The 17581-nt window shown below is 40.6% G+C and overlaps 2 protein-coding genes across 5 annotated transcripts in view; one reads left to right on the forward strand and one right to left on the reverse strand.

Moving 5' to 3' along the window:
* Nucleotides 1-1633, forward strand: part of LOC121554649 (protein transport protein Sec24D-like) — a 33493-nt gene extending 31860 nt beyond the window's left edge. The window contains exon 23 of the mRNA XM_045211959.1: nt 312-1633. Coding sequence (XP_045067894.1) covers nt 312-452 — 141 coding nt within the window. The 3' untranslated portion in view covers nt 453-1633. The remainder of the gene's footprint in view (nt 1-311) is intronic.
* Nucleotides 1634-9812: 8179 nt separating this feature from the next.
* The window catches only part of LOC121554377 (Kv channel-interacting protein 4), a 285233-nt gene continuing 277464 nt past the window's right edge, over nt 9813-17581 (reverse strand). For all 4 annotated transcript variants that reach the window (XM_045211960.1, XM_041867934.2, XM_045211961.1 and 1 more), the window contains exons 3-8: nt 14626-14695; nt 12792-12862; nt 11929-12036; nt 11493-11597; nt 11171-11233; nt 9813-10865 (exon numbers count right to left, since the gene is read on the reverse strand). In XM_045211960.1, coding sequence (XP_045067895.1) covers nt 10818-10865; nt 11171-11233; nt 11493-11597; nt 11929-12036; nt 12792-12862; nt 14626-14695 — 465 coding nt within the window. In that variant the 3' untranslated portion in view covers nt 9813-10817. The remainder of the gene's footprint in view (nt 10866-11170; nt 11234-11492; nt 11598-11928; nt 12037-12791; nt 12863-14625; nt 14696-17581) is intronic.

Genomic DNA, 17581 nt, shown 5'->3' on the forward strand with positions numbered 1-17581 from the left:
ATTCAATGTTGGTTACTGTGCATACTTTCCCCAAACTAATTTGATATAATGAAAGAATGGTATCCGTTTTTTGCCTGGAACCTGGTTTTGCCTGTAAGCAATTGTCAAAATGTAAGGATTAGTGAAATAAATTATTTGAATAGACAGCTAAAATATATCAATTAAGTTCCAGGGAGAAACAAGCAGCAGGACTGTAGTACTCCAGTGCTCTGGATAGGAGCGTCTGCTAAATTATGTAAATGTAAAATGCACAGTTTTGTTCCTCAAGTTCGGTCGTAAGCTGACTATGTCCCCATGTTATCCCAATATAGCTCCTGATTGTGAAGCAGAAGGACCGGTCGGAGATGCTTTTCCGCCAGCACCTGGTAGAGGACAAGGGGCTCCACGGTGGAGCCTCCTACATGGACTTCCTGTGCTACGTCCACCGCGAGATCAGACAAGTCCTCACTTAACACCCACCACTGGATATCACCTAGCTGGGCTGGGCTAGGACCAAAACAACCAGAGGACCACACCACCTCTGACTCCAGAGCTGCCTTTCCAACACCCCTTTACCCCCCCCTCCCCCCAAACCTACGGGACTACCGCTCGCTCTCTGTCAGAGTACCAGGATCTGTGCTCCAGTCTGCATTGTACATTTTCGTGTACTTGTACGAGTCAATCTGACTGCTTTAAGTCTGTTGAATTTATGTACATTAACAATTAACTGATTTCTATGTAAATGGGCCAATGATGGTAAAAGGAATTGGTGGGGTTCAGAACATCAGGACCACAGCGTTGGCTACATTTTGAAACATTAGACTATGTTCACTCTGTTTCACTATTGACCAAACCAAATTTCAAATTTTTTTTGGGCAATTTCAATGTCTGTTTTAAGTACATGCATTCCTTCCAAAATTGTAGGTTTGTCACAATTTCTCATTATTAGGGAATAGTTGACAATGCCACAGCACCAAATGGTAATTTAGCCACATGGACTGGAATAAACACATCTGGTTGCAATGACTGAACACTGGTGCCGTGGCTATTCAATTAATGTCTCACTCCACCATTTGTGATTTAGACTCCATTATTTTGCCATTCCCCTTAGGAATGGAGAGGATTTGCTAGCTAGTTAATTCATCCAAAGCTGAATCCAGTGACAACTCACTGCTAAGAATAAGGGAGAAATAACCCAAATCAATTATTTATCCGTAAAGATGCGATTAAAAACATTCCACACTTAATTCATTCGTTATATAACTATATGCAGTTTTGTTTTTATCAAGTTATTGCCGTCATTCATTTTAATATAAAGTCAAGTATTGTGTCACGTTTTACATGTGCGCTCTGCAAACCAATGGTTGGTTGTTTGTATGCGATGTGGAGGTTTTGGGGAAACTGTTCCTGTGCCAGTTAACCGTCTGCCTTAATTAAATTGTTTTTATGGTAGCAAATACTAGAGGCCATTATTCTATTCCAGTGTGATATAGATAGATTGAAAACATCTCAGGTAATTTGTGTACCTAACACTTGTGGTGCAGAGCTGGAAAACAGTGGCGTTACTGTTTCACTGAAAAGGTGGATGTGTTTGAGTGAAGGGCCTTGGAGTGGCGTGCCTTGTACATTTTGATTAAATTCCTGACTATATCAAGCTTTTGAAAAGTATTGTGCTTGTTTTTTAAACTTTTAATTCCACTGATATTCTCACTAACAATATTGAGTTGGTTTAGTCTGGTGTAGAAGTTTAGTAACAGACTGTTGAATTACATTTTAAGTAGTATGGTGTAGAATACTTCAGCTTTAACTATATTTTGACATTTAGTCAACCAAAGAACATTTCAGCACAACATAACTACACACACATTAAATATCTGAACACGGGCCTGTGAACATTCGGAGCCGTTAATTGAATCGCTGTGTAATTAGTTGAGCACATTAAATGCCCAGTGAGCTCACTACTCTTGAAGTCCTTTAAATCTTCCTGCTAGGCCTCTACACAAATTAAACCTACACTATCAATGGTAGCAGTTTCCAAGATTTAGCTAATTGCAGTTAGATTGTTGGGGCGTGAAAGAGGAACATAAATAGTTTATATATAATATATACACACCACATATTTCAAAATAGCATTCAAGTAATCAATTACCTACTTTTTACATAACAGGTTTGTTTCTGAACTCAACACGGTTTCTCAAGATTGGAGCAGCAAATGGACCCCCATTATTTTAATGTGTAGAATTTTCACCTTGGCAGTTTATGCATTTCAAACACTTGATTCTCTGTGGTACCTGTGGGAATGATCACCTGAATTGCCAATATTTCAAAGTACATTATTTATATGAATAAAGTGATAGGCTCAGAGTACAACAAGGTGGCGCTATTGTATTATTTTGTCGCTTCTCTAAGGGTTATATGGAGAAAATCATGCCCCTCCCTTCACCAAAATAAATGTTACCTAAAAGTGACCCTCCCCTATACCCAAAATAATAATTAAAACAAAGTGGATAGAGAACATGTCTACCGTTTACCCTCACTTCTTGGGCAGACCAGCGCCTTAGAAACTATTCTTCGTCCTGTAAGCATTACATGGCAACGCAGGAATTTTGGCTGCGGGCCAGGTTGTGGGTTCGCAGACCACTGTGGACAAGAGAAGGGGCTGAAATATCTCCTTTATAGTAAAAGCATTGCCTGAATCTATCATTGTATTTCCAGGTCCAAGAAAAATAGCCTTTTATAAACATTTCATGCAATTCTACGTCATTTTACATATTAGCAGAATCTTTTTTTAATACCACACAAATTACAGGCTAAGAATTGACAGAGTTGGCCTGTGTTCATCTTATCATATTTTTCCAATACCAAATCATTGTGCATTGTTTGCAACGAAACTATCCCTGTTTGCAAATAATTATATCTGAGACATATTGAGTGGCACAGCGGTCTAAGGCACTGCATCTCAGTGCTTGAGGCGTCACTACAGACCCCCTGGTTCGATTCCAGGCTGTATCACAACCGGCCGTGATTTGGAGTCCCATAGGGTGGTGCATAATTGGCCCACGTCATCCGGGTTTGGCCGGTGTAGGCCGTCATTGTAAATAAGAATTTGTTCTTAACTGACTTGCCTAGTTAAATAAAGGTTTAATAAAATAACAATTCTGAATCTGAGCATGATACTTTCAAAAGTTAGGCCTACCGTTCCACCCCAGACAGAGTAAGCCTATGTGAAAAATGGAAGCTTTAACTGCTGGCTACTTTTCTTCCGTGGCTTAACCATCGATAGAAGGTCACAAGTGTTTCCCTAAAAGCTGTCTAGGTTTAAACATCTATTGTACAGAAAATAAATAGCTTAATCAATTGATAGTGACAGAATTCAATTACTGATAAATACATCATGGGCAAGAAACATTGATTTTAATAAAATCTATTATAGTAGTAGCAAGCTCACTACATGTCCAAAAGTATGTAAACCTGCTTGTCGAACATCTCATTCCAAAATCATGGGCATTAATATGGATTTACAGTGCATTCGGAAAAAATTCAGACCCCTTCACTTTTTCCACATATTGTTACGTTACAGACTTATTCTAAAATTGATTAAATAGTTTTTTTCCCTCATCAATCTACACGCAATACCGCATAATGACAAAGCAAAAACAGGTTCATAAATTGTTGCACATTTATGAAAAATTAAAAAAGTATATATCACACACTACCGTTCAAAAGTTTGGGGTCACTTAGAAATGTCCTTGTTTTCGAAAGAAAATCAATTTTTTTGTCCATTAAAATAACATCAAATTGATCAGAAATACAGTGTAGACATTGTTAATGTTGTAAATGGCTATTGTAGCTGGAAACATATGATTTTTTATGGAATATCTACATAGGCGTACAGAGGCCCATTATCAGCAACCATCAGTCCTGTGTTCCAATGGCACTTTGTGTTTGCTAATCCAAGTTTATCATTTTAAAAGGCTAATTGATCATTAGAAAACCCTTTTGCAATTATGTTAGCACAGCTGAAAAGTGTTGTGCTGATTAAAGAAGCAATAAAACTGGCCTTCTTGAGACTAGTTGAGTATCTGGAGCATCAGCAATTGTGGGTTCGATTACAGGCTCATAATGGCCAGAAACAAATAACTTTCTTCTGAAATGCGTCAGTCTATTCTTGTTCTGAGAAATGAAGGCTATTCCATGCGAGAAATTGCCAAGAAACTGAAGATCTCGTACAACGCTGTGTACTACTCCCTTCATAGAACAGCGCAAACTGTCTCTAACCAGAATAGAAAGAGGAGTGGGAGGCCCCGGTGCACAACTGAGCAAGAGGACAAATACATTACAGTGTCTAGTTTGAGAAACAGACGCCTCACAGGTCCTCAACTGGCAGCTTCATTAAATAGTACCCGCAAAACACCAGTCTCAACGTCAACAGTGAAGAGGCGACTCCGGGATGCTGACCTTCTAGGCAGAGTTGCAAAGAAAAAGCCAACTCAGACTGGCCAATAAAAATAAAAGATTAAGATGGGCAAAAAAACACAGACACTGGACAGAGGAAGATTGGAAAAAAAGTGTTATGGACAGACAAATCGAAGTTTGAGGTGCATGGTGGAGGCAATGTGATGGTCTGGGGGTGCTTTGGTGGTGGTAAAGTGGGAGATTTGTACAGGGTAAAATGGATCTTGAAGAAGGAAGGCTATCACTCCATACCCTGTGGACGGCGCTTGATTGGAGCCAATTTCCTCCTACAACAGGACAATGACCCAAAGCACAGCTCCAAACTATGCAATAACTATTTAGGGAAAAAGCAGTCAGCTGGTATTCTGTCTATAATGGAGTGGCCAGCACAGTCACCGGATCTCAACCCTATTGAGCTGTTGTGGGTGCAGCTTGACCGTATGGTACGTGAGAAGTGCCCATCAAGCCAATCCAACTTGTGGGAGGTGCTTCAGGAAGCATGGGGTGACATCTCTTCAGATTACCTCAACAAATTGACAACTAGAATGCCAAAGGTCTGCAAGGCTGTAATTGCTGCAAATGGAGGATTCTTTGACGAAAGCAAAGTTTGAAGGACACTATTATTTCAATTAAAAATCATTATTTCTAACCTTGTCAATGACTAAATTTCCTATTCATTTTGCTATATTTCCTATTCAAACTCATTTCATGTATGTTTTCATGGAAGTCCGGGCTCCGGTTCAAGTCCGGGCTCTGGCTGGGCCACTCAAGGACATTCAGAGACTTGTCCCGAAGCCACTCCTGCGTTGTCTTGGCTGTGTGCTTAGGGTCGTTGCCCTGTTGGAAGGTGAACCGTCACCCCAGTCTGAGGTCCTGAGTGCTCTGGAGCAGGTTTTCATCAAGGATATCTCTGTACCTTGCTCCGTTCATCTTTCCCTCGATCCTGACTAGTCTCCCAGTCCCTGCCGCTGAAAAACATCCCCACAGCCTGATGCTGCCACCACCATACATCACCGTAGGGAGGGTGCCAGGTTTCCTCCAGACGTGACGCTTGCCATTCAGGCCAAAGACTTCAATCTTGGTTTCATCAGACCAGAAAATCTTGTTTCTCATGGGCTGAGTGTCCTTTAGGTGCTTTTTGGCAAACTCCAAGCGGGCTGTCATGTGCCTTTTACTGAGGAGTGGCTTCCATCTGGCCACTCTACCATAAAGGCCTGATTGGTGGAGTGCTGCAGAGATGGTTGTCCTTCTTGAAGGTTCTCCCAACTCTGGAGCTCTGTCAGAGTGACCATCTGGTTCTTGGTCACCTCCCTGACCAAGGCCCTTCTCCCTCGATTGCTCAGTTTGGCCGGGCAGCCAGCTCTAGGAAGAGTCTTGGTGGTTCCAATCTTCTTCCATTTAAGAATGATGGGTTCTTGGGGACCTTCAATGCAGATAAGAAATGTTGGTACCTTTCCCCAGATGTTATGCCTCGACACAATCCTGTCTCGGAGCTCTACGGACAATTCCTTCGACCTCATGTAGGACCTTATATAGACAGGTGTGTGCCTTTCCAAATCACGTCCAATCAATTGAATTGACCACAGGTGGAATCCAATCAACCTGTAGAAACATATCAAGGATGATCAATGGAAACAGGATGCACCTGAGCTCAATTTCGAGTCTCATAGCAAAGGGTCTGAATACTTATAAAAAATAAAATTTCTAAAAACCTGTTTTCGCTTAGTCATTATGGGGTATTTCCACAGAAATAGTTTTATTGAATCCATTTTAGAATAAGGCTGTAACGTATCAAAATGTGGAAAAAGTCAAGGGGTCTGAATATTTTCCGAAGGCAGTGTATATACAAAAGTATGCGGACACCCCTTCAAATGAGTGGATTCAGCTATTTCAGCCACACCCGTTGCTGACAGGTGTATAAAATCGAGCACACAACCATGCAATCTCCATAGACAAACATTGGCAGTAGAATGGCCTTACTGAAGAGCTCAGCGACTTTCAATGTGGCACCGTCATAGGATGCCACCTTTCCAACAAGTCAGTTCATCAAATGTCTGCCCTGCTAGAGCTGCCCCGGTCAACTGTAAGTGCTGTTACCGTGAAGTGGAAACGTCTAGGTGCAACAACGGCTCAGCCGCGAAGTGGTAGGCCACAAAAGCTCACAGAACGGAAGTGCTGAAGCGCGTAGCGCGTAAAAATTGCTTGTCCTCGGTTGCAACATTCACTACCGAGTTCCAAACTGCCCCTGGAAGCAACGTCAGCACAATAACTTTTAATCGGAAGCTTCATGAAATGGGTTTCCATGGCCGAGCAGCCGCACACAAGCCTAAGATCACCATGTGCAATGCCAAGCGTTGGTTGGAGTTGCTCATCTTCGCCCTTTCCTTCTCAAACTGAACCAAACAGACTACAGGCTACTCCGAGTGCAAGATATGCATTTTTTGGACTAGGCCTAATCAAAAAATTGTTTCGGAAGAAGCCTTTGACTCTCCTCCTGAACTGCCACCTTAGGCCTACACAGCACAGCAATTGATTAACCAGCACACAAAAAAGTTTTTTATCAGCAAGAGCAGAGCAGGCCGGGGCTCAGGGTTGGAATATCCATTGCAGTGTGTAATGCAGCCTAGTTTTATTTACACCATCCCAGCAGCTCTCTTAGAAATATAACTTTGCCCTGTGCTTCTCCGAGCATGCACTTCGTAGATTAGAATAGCCTATAGGCGCACTTGATATTGCGCGCCCAGCGGAGAATCAGAGATGAGGGGTGGCATCAGGCACACATCGATATATAGCATAATAAGCAACTAATTCTAAAACACTGAGAAATATAGACGTTTCATCAATTACAAATTATATGACCCTCCCCTGGACTAGATTTAAAAAATACTAAACCCTCCCCTTGACTGAAATTGAAAAAGCATGACTCTCCCCCACTTTCCTCCAGGTACCCATTCTGTAAATGTCGATCCATCCCTAAGTGTCTGTCACAGTGCTAAGGTTAAAAGTATAATTTGTTAGGCACAAGCAAAATAACTTCAGTACAGAAAAGTGTTTAAAAAAAACATGAGAAATAGTAGTTGATTCATTTTAACAGGCTTCGTTTCGATGCATTCACATTTTCCAATATAAGATTTTGAGTGCATAAAATCAGAAATCATAGAACCCAATTATTACCCTCATGCAATAATGATCTATTTAAATACATTAGGACGTAAGGTTGAATAACAGATTGACAGAAGTCACTTTTTTGCAACACTTCTTTATCATTAGGGAACTTGTTTTCAGTAGGGAGAATTTTTTTTTGAGATGTAGTGAAACAGGTACTACCTGAACTTGCCTAAACATCAGACTTACCATGGTTACGCCATGGATAATCAGTCTGAAAGAAGTCGCTGTAAAAAAGATGCAATAGTCTCTACAAACCAGGTTACTTTACCGGATATCCGTGCTGTTGGTCCTTTTGCTGGAAGGTAGGGGAGATCAAATGTTTACCCAACTTTTTGCGGCGCCAGTAGGTTCTGTCGCTTGTATTTTCCATCTCCTGACGCATTTCACGTGATGCACAATATGTAAACAATAGCCAAATGTAACCGAACGTTGTCGACATAAGCCTGTTCCCTGCAATCAGCTGGAAGTGCTTGTGAAATTTGCTTGGGACAACATTCGGTCTGTGCTTCGGTTAAGCTCGGCCATTGTTGACATATTGTGCAAATCGCATGCGAATTGCGTCAGCATTGAAAATACAAACCGATACAGACCAGCGTACTGAAAGTCGGGTTAATAACACTACTCTGTGGATATTTTGTCTCAGATTACCTCCTACATAAAGGACACAATCAGTGGACAACAGGTAAAGCACGTTCAAATGAAGTTTATTCAACATTTTGACTTGTGATGGGACTGTTCACAAAAAGTGAGCCTACATGTTTGAGACGAGAGAAGAGTCTATACCTGAACTTATTCCAAAAAGAACTTGTTTTCCATTGCAGGCGTTGCTGTGCCCTACTTACCTCAACCCATGTGTTTAGGAGATACTTAGCCAGCTGAACAAAATCATTGGTCAAATAAGATCAAGTTAGGTACACAAAGTTATTGTCCTAGATGATGCTTAATCATATGGACATCAGAACACATTCCCAAGGGGGCACTTACATGGATAAATAAGTAATTGCCAATTAAGGCAAGAGAAGTGAATTGCACAGAATACTGCAGATACTACCTTGCTCGTGTCCACATTGCTTTTACCAACCTTTCAGATAGAAGAGGACGAAATAGTAGGGTTTTTGGAACCTCCTGTAAGTGAGTGAGATTGGGGAGGGTGGGGGTGGGGGTGGGGGTGGATCCCCATCTGCTACCCAGCATGCTCTGTGCCTTCCCACATTTGGGACCAATCAGGGCTCTAATCAGAGACAGCAGGGGCCAATCAGTCCTCATTATGCAAAGAAACTGGACACATGCCCCAAACAAGAGGAAAGAAAACACAGGCCCCATCCAGAAACAACCTCTATCCAGAAACAACCTCTAGCCCCTTAATACACTTGTAGGTGGTTTGATTCCTGGCCATGCGACTTGGGTTGAATGGTCAAATCTGATTTGCCCTCAAGTGGTTTTTAGACTTATTTGGCATATCTTGTTGCTTGCTAGCTACTCTGTTAACAGTTTGACAAGAACATGTAGTAGGTAACTAGTTTGTTTAAACACATTAGTGAAAGATAAACAGCTACCTAGCTAGGTAGTTGACTGCTTTGGCTAGCCAAAAAGCACTTGTTTTGAAAGTTAGATCATCTTATCCTTAAAAGTGTTCTTACACTATGATTTTCAGCATTCAAAGCAACTGGGAAACATCCTTGTTGTCACCTTAGCTTGCCACATAACTTCTGAGAAGCACGAGCACCACCACCACCAATCAGCCTACACCACTGCGCACACACCCTTCATTATTATGACAACTAGCAAATGACTGCGGTCCTCTGTAGCTCAGCTGGTAGAGCATGGCACTTGTAACGCCAAGGTAGTGGGTTCGATCCCCGGGACCACCTATACACCCAAAAAAATAATGTATGCACGCATGACTGTAAGTCGCTTTGGATAAAGGCGTCTGCTAAATGACATATTATATTATTCCAAAACAGATTTTAAAAACAAAACTGATTTGAGCAGTAAGGCCTGCAGTGTGAACAAGGCCTGAGAGGATTGGATAGATATAAAATTAAATAGATCATAGCTCACCTTGCCTTCTGACAGGCCGAGTGGAATTATTGCCATATTGCTTACACCTGTCCAATCCTCTCAGATCTCTGCAATTGTCTAGAAAGTTGGGGCTAGAGGTTGTTTCTGGACAGGGCAACATATTTACAAAAACAAAAAGGTGACAGAGATTAGATTTGCTTGTATAACTTCATCCCAGTGACCCTCTTTATAAGACAGTGATAAATATACATTACATACCCAATAATACCTTAAATTCACCCCAAGAGTTAGCTTCTGCTTAATACTGAACATCTGACTATCCCTTTGTACACTGACTACCATATTATATAAATAAAATCCAACATACTAGTGTAAACTGCAAAATAGTGCTTCGAAACATGAATGGAAACATGTCGACAGGACACATGATCTCTACACGGGGAAATACACACATTTAGGGTCACATAAAATACATTTACAAGCAGCATAATCTTGTGACAAGATAGTCGTTCCTCCTAATCGTAGACTCAAGGTAAGTAACAGCTACCTGTGTGCTTCTAACGATACTTTTCACCATCCCAACTCATCATCAAACTCAATGTGGAGTGCATCGTCTCATTCTAGTTGGTAAGTAAACATGAACAAAGTTGAACATTGCTCAGATTCTTAACTATAGTATAAACATATTTTTTAAAAATGGTACAATGTTAAGTCTATATTTTATCCAGGTCCCAGGAGAGCAAAGGATGGACCATGGTGGGTGAAAAACCTCAGAATTCGGGGCCTACTTTAGCAACGCTTGTTTGTCACTATTCATCACAAACGCTCACCTTTCAAACTCATTGTGTCCATCTGTTCAAAGGCAGTGGCAAAATCTAACACAGCTGGGTTTCCTGTACTGCAGATAAAAGCTGACTGCAGCACAGCTGTTAAGATCGAGGCATCTTTGTACACAGGAGGTTTGAAGAGTTCAATCTACTCAATCAAACCACAAAACTCAAATTGAAAAGGAAAGATTGGAAAGATCATTGCTTTTTTGCAAAGTTATTCAAGAATGTTTCATACCATTACATCTATACTGTATGTTTTGTGTGGTCCATTGCAATGGACAATATGTTTGCCTGAATAGCGTACAGTTGATAGAATAGCGTCTGTTGATAGTCCGGTCCAGAGCTCTCCAGGTCAGCCACAAGTTAAATGACATTATCAAAGAGCTGCATCGATCTCATGATGTTCTCATCCTGGTGGACAAAGATACATTTTAGAGATATGTGCCTACTTCAATGACAACTCTTATGTGAATACCAGAGGTACTAAATATTGCATTATGCAAAACATACATTTTTGTGTATGGGTGGTCCTCTGTAGCTCAGCTGGTAGAGCACGGCGCTTGTAACACCAAGGTAGTGGGTTCGATCCCCGGGACCACCCATACACAAAAATGTATGCACGCATGACTGTAAGTCGCTTTGGATAAAAGCGTCTGCTAAATGGCATATTATTATTATATGATGCAATTGCAGAAAAGAAGGCAGAATTAACTCACATTTTGGCAGCAGTCAATAAACTCGTCTATGGTTACAACTCCATCCTTATTTTTATCCATCTTCTGTTGGTCAGGAAGGGCAGAGATGTTGGGAAGGCAACGCAAGATAATGTATAATGTAACAGTATAGACAGAAACAAATTGAAAAGATGGTAAATTGTTCATTTCATTCCACATAACAAATGTCACTGTACTTTAGGGTAATTTGTTTCTAAATATGACAAGCATTGGACTATGGGTACATACAATAATTGCTGCTGATGGTGAATATAATATGCACATTTTGGCAACAATGTATCGAATAAAAAAATAAAAAACATACCTGAAAAAATATCTCCACGTGTTGCCGAGGCGTATCGTCTTTGAGTAGGGGATATGTGCATTTCCCCATCATGTCATAGATGGCCTTCATGATATCAAGCATTTCCTTTAAAACGGAGAGTAAAGATAATGGATACGTTGACAAGTACATTATGCAATACCACACTTTCAGGGTATCATACCAAGAAACATTGACAATAAAGTAGGGGATCGTTCTTTTTTACATATCATTAGACTGGTTGTCCAGTATGTAACGACGTCATGCTCTATATCTACATACAGTAGGTCATCACTCATACATGTTACAATTATTAGAAGGTCAGTATAGTTATCCCTTTTATTCGTATTTAAAGAAATCAATATATGATTCACTCTGTTCAGTCATCTACCATATCAACATCATAGAGACAGCAAGTTGTGACATTAATGGTAAGTACCTCTTTAGTAATACATCCATCCTTATTAATATCATACAGATTAAAGGCCCAGTTGAGCTTCTCCTGGACTGAGCCTCGGAGCAAGATAGAGAGGCCCATTACAAAGTCCTGCAGTAGAAACACAACCCATTAGACCTTTGCACTTACACAATGAATATCTCGCTCATAAAGATGAATTTAAAATTGTACCAAGAATATCTCAAACATCAATGAAACCTGAATGGATTGATATGATACTGATACATCCAACATACACACATGTATATTAATGTAGAAAGAATGAACTTGAATTTAACTTAGATCACTTAGATATGGTAATCAAACTAAGTATCAGGTCTAAAATACATACTGCATTCATCGGTGTGATTCTTCCAAACAATATTCTTCCCAAAAAGCAACAAATGAACAAAGAGAACATTATATCCTTGAGGTGCTAAATAATACATATTATTTGATTTGTAGAGATTTTTTAGGATCCCTATGAAATAGACGTGAGGGTTATTCAGTACTATGGGACAGAAGGTCCCAGTGTTTATTAACACCAGATAACTAGGGTGTAGAGCAATGACAACATGTCTGTTGTAATAAGTAAGACTATACTCTTCATTACTGTTAATTATATGTATGCTGGGTGGGATTCCCATGCATATATATAGTTCCAGCATTATCTTGTGTCTTGTGGGTAAAGCTCAAGCTATGGAAAGCTCAAGTTTTATCAACTTCTGTCAAATGCTCCTAGGGCAACGGGGTAGATAAACTGGGAGAGGATTGAGAAGACCAACTGAGTATCTCATCAACGTCATTATACTTTAGAGACTGATGTCAGTCAGTGATGAACGGTCAAGGAGGATACACTAGCTTACCTCGAAACTCACAGATCCATCTTTATCTGTGTCAAATGCGTTGAACAGAAAATGTGCATACGTCGAAGCGTCTGAAACGAGAGTGACACAGCCTCAGTCAAACATTGTGATGACAAGTCACAACCTTCATTTACACGGACAATACATGCCGACAGTGGTTCCAACTAGACATTTTCAACTGTGATGTTTTTGCTCCTTTGTTCAACATAAAAGCAATCATACGTTTGTTTCCCAAAGCAGAGTAACAATAAGAGATATTAGAGTTGTTTTCATTTGATAGTTTTCACAGTAGCAGGCCTTTAAGCAAGATGTGTTATCGCTCCCTTTCAAAGTCACGTCTTCACATGTTTCGGTTGCAACTCTCAGGTAATCCCCAAATATTTTCAAGCAGCATAAACAGAACTAAGCGTCTGTGTGTGCCTGCGTGCGCACTCAAAGCTCTGCCTGTCTGTGACTGACTGACGGCATGTGTGTGTTTGCTGTAAAGATGAAAGATCAGAAAAAAAAGTGTGCTGAGTTTCTTTTGTTGAGCTGTGTAGGCTAATGCAGATGACAGTCCATCAAACACAAGGAACCCAGGGGGACTAGCAGAAAAGGCTGCCCCAGTCAGTGTAACAAATAAACGGAGCACAAAAGAACAAGTGATATAACGACATTACAATGTTACATTGCTTCTTAATAGGAAATCCATCATTGTACAGTGGACAGTAAGACACATACTGTAGATCTATTACCTACACTACAGTATAGACAATTTTGCTTCATGTACTGGTTGAGCAGAATGTATCTGTGTGAGTTTGGCTGCAATCCAGCACTGTCATGTACAAACAGTTTATATAGAAAAGTTACATTTTTTATAGGTTTCTAATGTACTATAGGCTCCTGTACTGTATCATTGTGAAATAAATGAAGATGTGTGTTTTTCTGAGGTAGACAGGTCAAACCATATCCCCGGCGTTTACACAGTTTGGTCTCGCTGTAATGCAACTGACATCTAGAGCCATATATTTTGAGATATATTTAGCTATGGACACATCATATAAAAGTGACTTGGGGGACACATTGTCCGGTGTCCTTCAATAAACAGCAGTAGTTTGTTTTATTTCTTAATTTCTTTTTGGGTGAGATATAGTGCCTTATAAGGGGCTTTAAAAAACATCAAATCGGTGAATTAGAACTTGGGAGTAGAAGAACATTACTTCACCTTTGGGCATTGCGAGCTGAATTAACTGAATATCGATGTGCCATAGAACGTTCAGGTGCTCAGGCGCTTATTTCCAAGAACCCAAACCCCTCTCTTTCCAGTTATACCAATTCCAATGACCCAATTCCACTGGATAATCAAAAGCAAAAGCACACCTTGGCTGTACACATTTTGTCCGTCCAAATGCAAAAACCCATTATAAAAATTGACTAAGCATTATACACTTGCTTTTTCAAGTCAGCATGAAAAGAAAACCTAAAACTGTCTTCATTTCCACTTTGCCTGTAATGTGATATTCCTTCATTCTTTGTCATAACCTTTATTTTACCATTTTGGTCTACCTATGCCTAAACAGAGGCATTGCGCGAGATAACCAATCAACCTAATGAGTTACAGAGAAACAACGACCAGGGTTGTTTTCAGTAGGCATAAAACAAAAAGCGTTTTGAAACAGAAAACTACCATACTTGTTGGATGAGTTTAAGCACTAAATTATCTGTTTCAAAGTATTTTTGTGCCATTTTGTGCTTACTGAACACAACCCAGTGTTAAACATTTCAGCCTAAAGCAGTATGGTTCATAGGAGCCATTCGTCAACCAGAACAATTCTCACCAGATGTGTCAACATACCTCCCTGTGGAAAGAACTGGGAGTAGATGTCTTTGAAGGTGTCTTCATTGACCACACCACTAGGGCACTCCTGCAAAGAAAAGGGAATATCATTCCATAATTCATTAAAGGTTTCTCAATTAAAACATGTTTTCAAAAAAGGCTAATTGATTTGATCACAGGGTCTTTGCTTCAGACCCATAAGGTATTCTCAATTTGCCTCCAGAAAACCTCTGACATGGCCAACCCCATGCTGCAAGACGTGAAGCAAGCCATCCTTTCTACTGCTTTGAAAAAGACCCCCGTAGCCTTTCAAGTTTTCAAGTTTATTCGCCACATGCACAGGATACAACCGGTGTAAAACAGTACAATGAAATTCTTACCTTACCTTGTGATAATAGAAATACAATGCAGTGATAATAGAAAATAGAATAAAACATTTAAGTAAGACTAAAAAACAACGATGAGTGTTAAAGAAACATTAAAATGCAAGTATATACAGGTCAGTGCCAGTACCTTATTCAATGTGCAGGGGTACTGGAGTGGTTGAGTTGGGTTTATATATAAAAAGTGACTGCTAGCAGGATATACAGTTGAAGTCAGAAGTTTACATAGACTTAGGTTGGAGTCATTAAAACTTGTTTTTCAACCCCTCCACAAACCCCTCCACAAAATTACTTGTGCATAACACAAGTAATTTTCCAACAATTGTTTACAGACAGATTATTTCACTTATAATTCACTGTATCACAATTCCAGTGGGTCAGAAGTTTACATACATTAAGTTCACTGTGCCTTTAAACAGCTTGGAAAATTCCAGAAAAGGATGTCATGGCTTTAGAAGCTTCTGATCGGCTAATTGACATAATTTGAGTCAATTGGAGGTGTACCTGTGGATGTATTTCAAGGCCTACCTTCAAACACAGTGCCTCTGCTTGACATCATGGAAAATTCAAAAGAAATCAGCCAAGACCTCTGTCTGGTTCATCCTTGGGAGCAATTTCCAAACGCCTGAAGGTACCACGTTCATCTGTACAAACAATAGTACGCAAGTATAAACACAATGGGACCACGCAGCCGTCATACCGCTCAGGAAGGAGATGCGCTCTGTCTCCTAGAGATGAACGTACTTTAGTGCGAAAAGTGCAAATCAATCCCAGAACAACAGCAAAGGCTCTTGTGAAGATGCTGGAGGAAACAGGTACAAAAGTATCTATATCCACAGATTCCACAGTAAAACGAGTCCTATATCGACATAACCTGAAAGGCCGCTCATCAAGGAAGAAGCCACTGCTCCAAAACCGCCATAAAAAAGCCAGACTACAGTTTGCAACTGCACATGGGGACAAAGATCGTACTTTTTGGAGAAATGTCCTCTGGTCTGATGAAACAAAAATGGAACTATTTGGCCATAATGACCATCGTTATGTTTGGAGGAAAAAGGGGGATGCTTGCAAGCCGAAGAACACCATCCCAACCGTGAAGCACGGGGGTGGCAGCATCATGCTGTGGGGGTGCTTTGCTGCAGGAGGGGCTGGTGCACTTCACAAAATAGATGGCATCATGAGGAAGGAAAATTATGTGGATATATTGAAGCAATATCTCAAGACATCAGTCAGGAAGGTAAAGCTTAGTCGCAAATGGGTCTTCCAAATGGACAATGACTCCAAGCATACTTCCAAAGTTGTGGCAAAATGGCTTAAGGACAACAAAGTAAAGGTATTGGAGTGGCCATCATAAAGCCCTGACCTCAATCCTATAGAAAATGTGTGGGCAGAACTGAAAAAGCGTGTGCGAGCAAGGAGGCCTACAAACCTGACTCCGTTACACCAGCTCTGTCAGGAGGAATGGGCCAAAATTCACCCAACTTATTGTGGGAAGCTTGTGGAAGGCTACCCGAAACGTTTGACCCAAGTTAAACAATTTAAAGGCAATGCTACCAAATACTAATTGAGTGTATGTAAACTTCTGACCCACTGGGAATGTGATGAAATAAAGAAAAGCTGAAATAAATCATTCTCTCTACTATTATTCTAACATTAACACATTCTTAAAATAAAGTGGTGATCCTAACTGACCTAAGACAGGGAATGTTTACTAGGATTACATGTCAGGAATTGTGAAAAACTGAGTTTAAATGTATTTGGCTAAGGTGTACATAAACTTCCGACTTCAACTGTACATGTAAACAGGGCTGAAACGTGACTGGTAGTAGGAATATATAAATACTTATGGTAGCATACTAATGGTAATATATACATGTAAACAGGAGTATGTGACCAGTAGCAGGATAAATGCTAATGTTAATGGAAATCAATAGTCAATGGACAGCAGCGTAATGGCATAATACATCTAATCAATGATCATTTTAGCAGCAGTGTTGGATGGTGGTGTTCAGTCCCAGGGTCCAGAGCTTGGTGACAAACTTGGAGGGCACTATGGTGTTGAACACTAAGCTGTAGTCGAACAGCATTCTCACATAGGTATTGCTCTTATCCTGGTGGGAGAGGGCAGTGTGGAATGCAATTGAGATTGCATCCCCTGTAGATCTGTTGGGGTGGTATGCAAATTGCAGTGGGTCTAGGGTGTCTGGGATGATCGAGGTGATTTGTTCCATGATCAGCCTTTCAAAGCACTTGAAAGTAGTCATTGTTGCAGGTAGCTTTACAGTTCTTAGGAACAGGAATGATGGTGGTCAGCTTGAGACTGAGGTTTACAGACTGGGACAAGGAGAGGTTGAAAATGACCGTGAAGAGCATGCGCAGCTGGTCTGTGCATGCTCTGAAAACGTGCCCTGGAATACCTTCTGGTTCCATGGCCTTGCCAGTGTTGACCAGATTAAAAACCTTACTCACGTCGGCCTCGGACAGCGAGATCACCCAGTCCTCTGGGCCGACAGTGGGGCCCTTGTGCATGGCTCGGTGTTGTTTCGAAGCGTGCATAAAATGCATTGAGTTCGTCTGGGAGATGGCATAGT

This window comes from Coregonus clupeaformis, chromosome 39, assembly GCF_020615455.1.
Source record: "Coregonus clupeaformis isolate EN_2021a chromosome 39, ASM2061545v1, whole genome shotgun sequence".
Classification (NCBI taxonomy): Eukaryota; Metazoa; Chordata; class Actinopteri; order Salmoniformes; family Salmonidae; genus Coregonus; species Coregonus clupeaformis.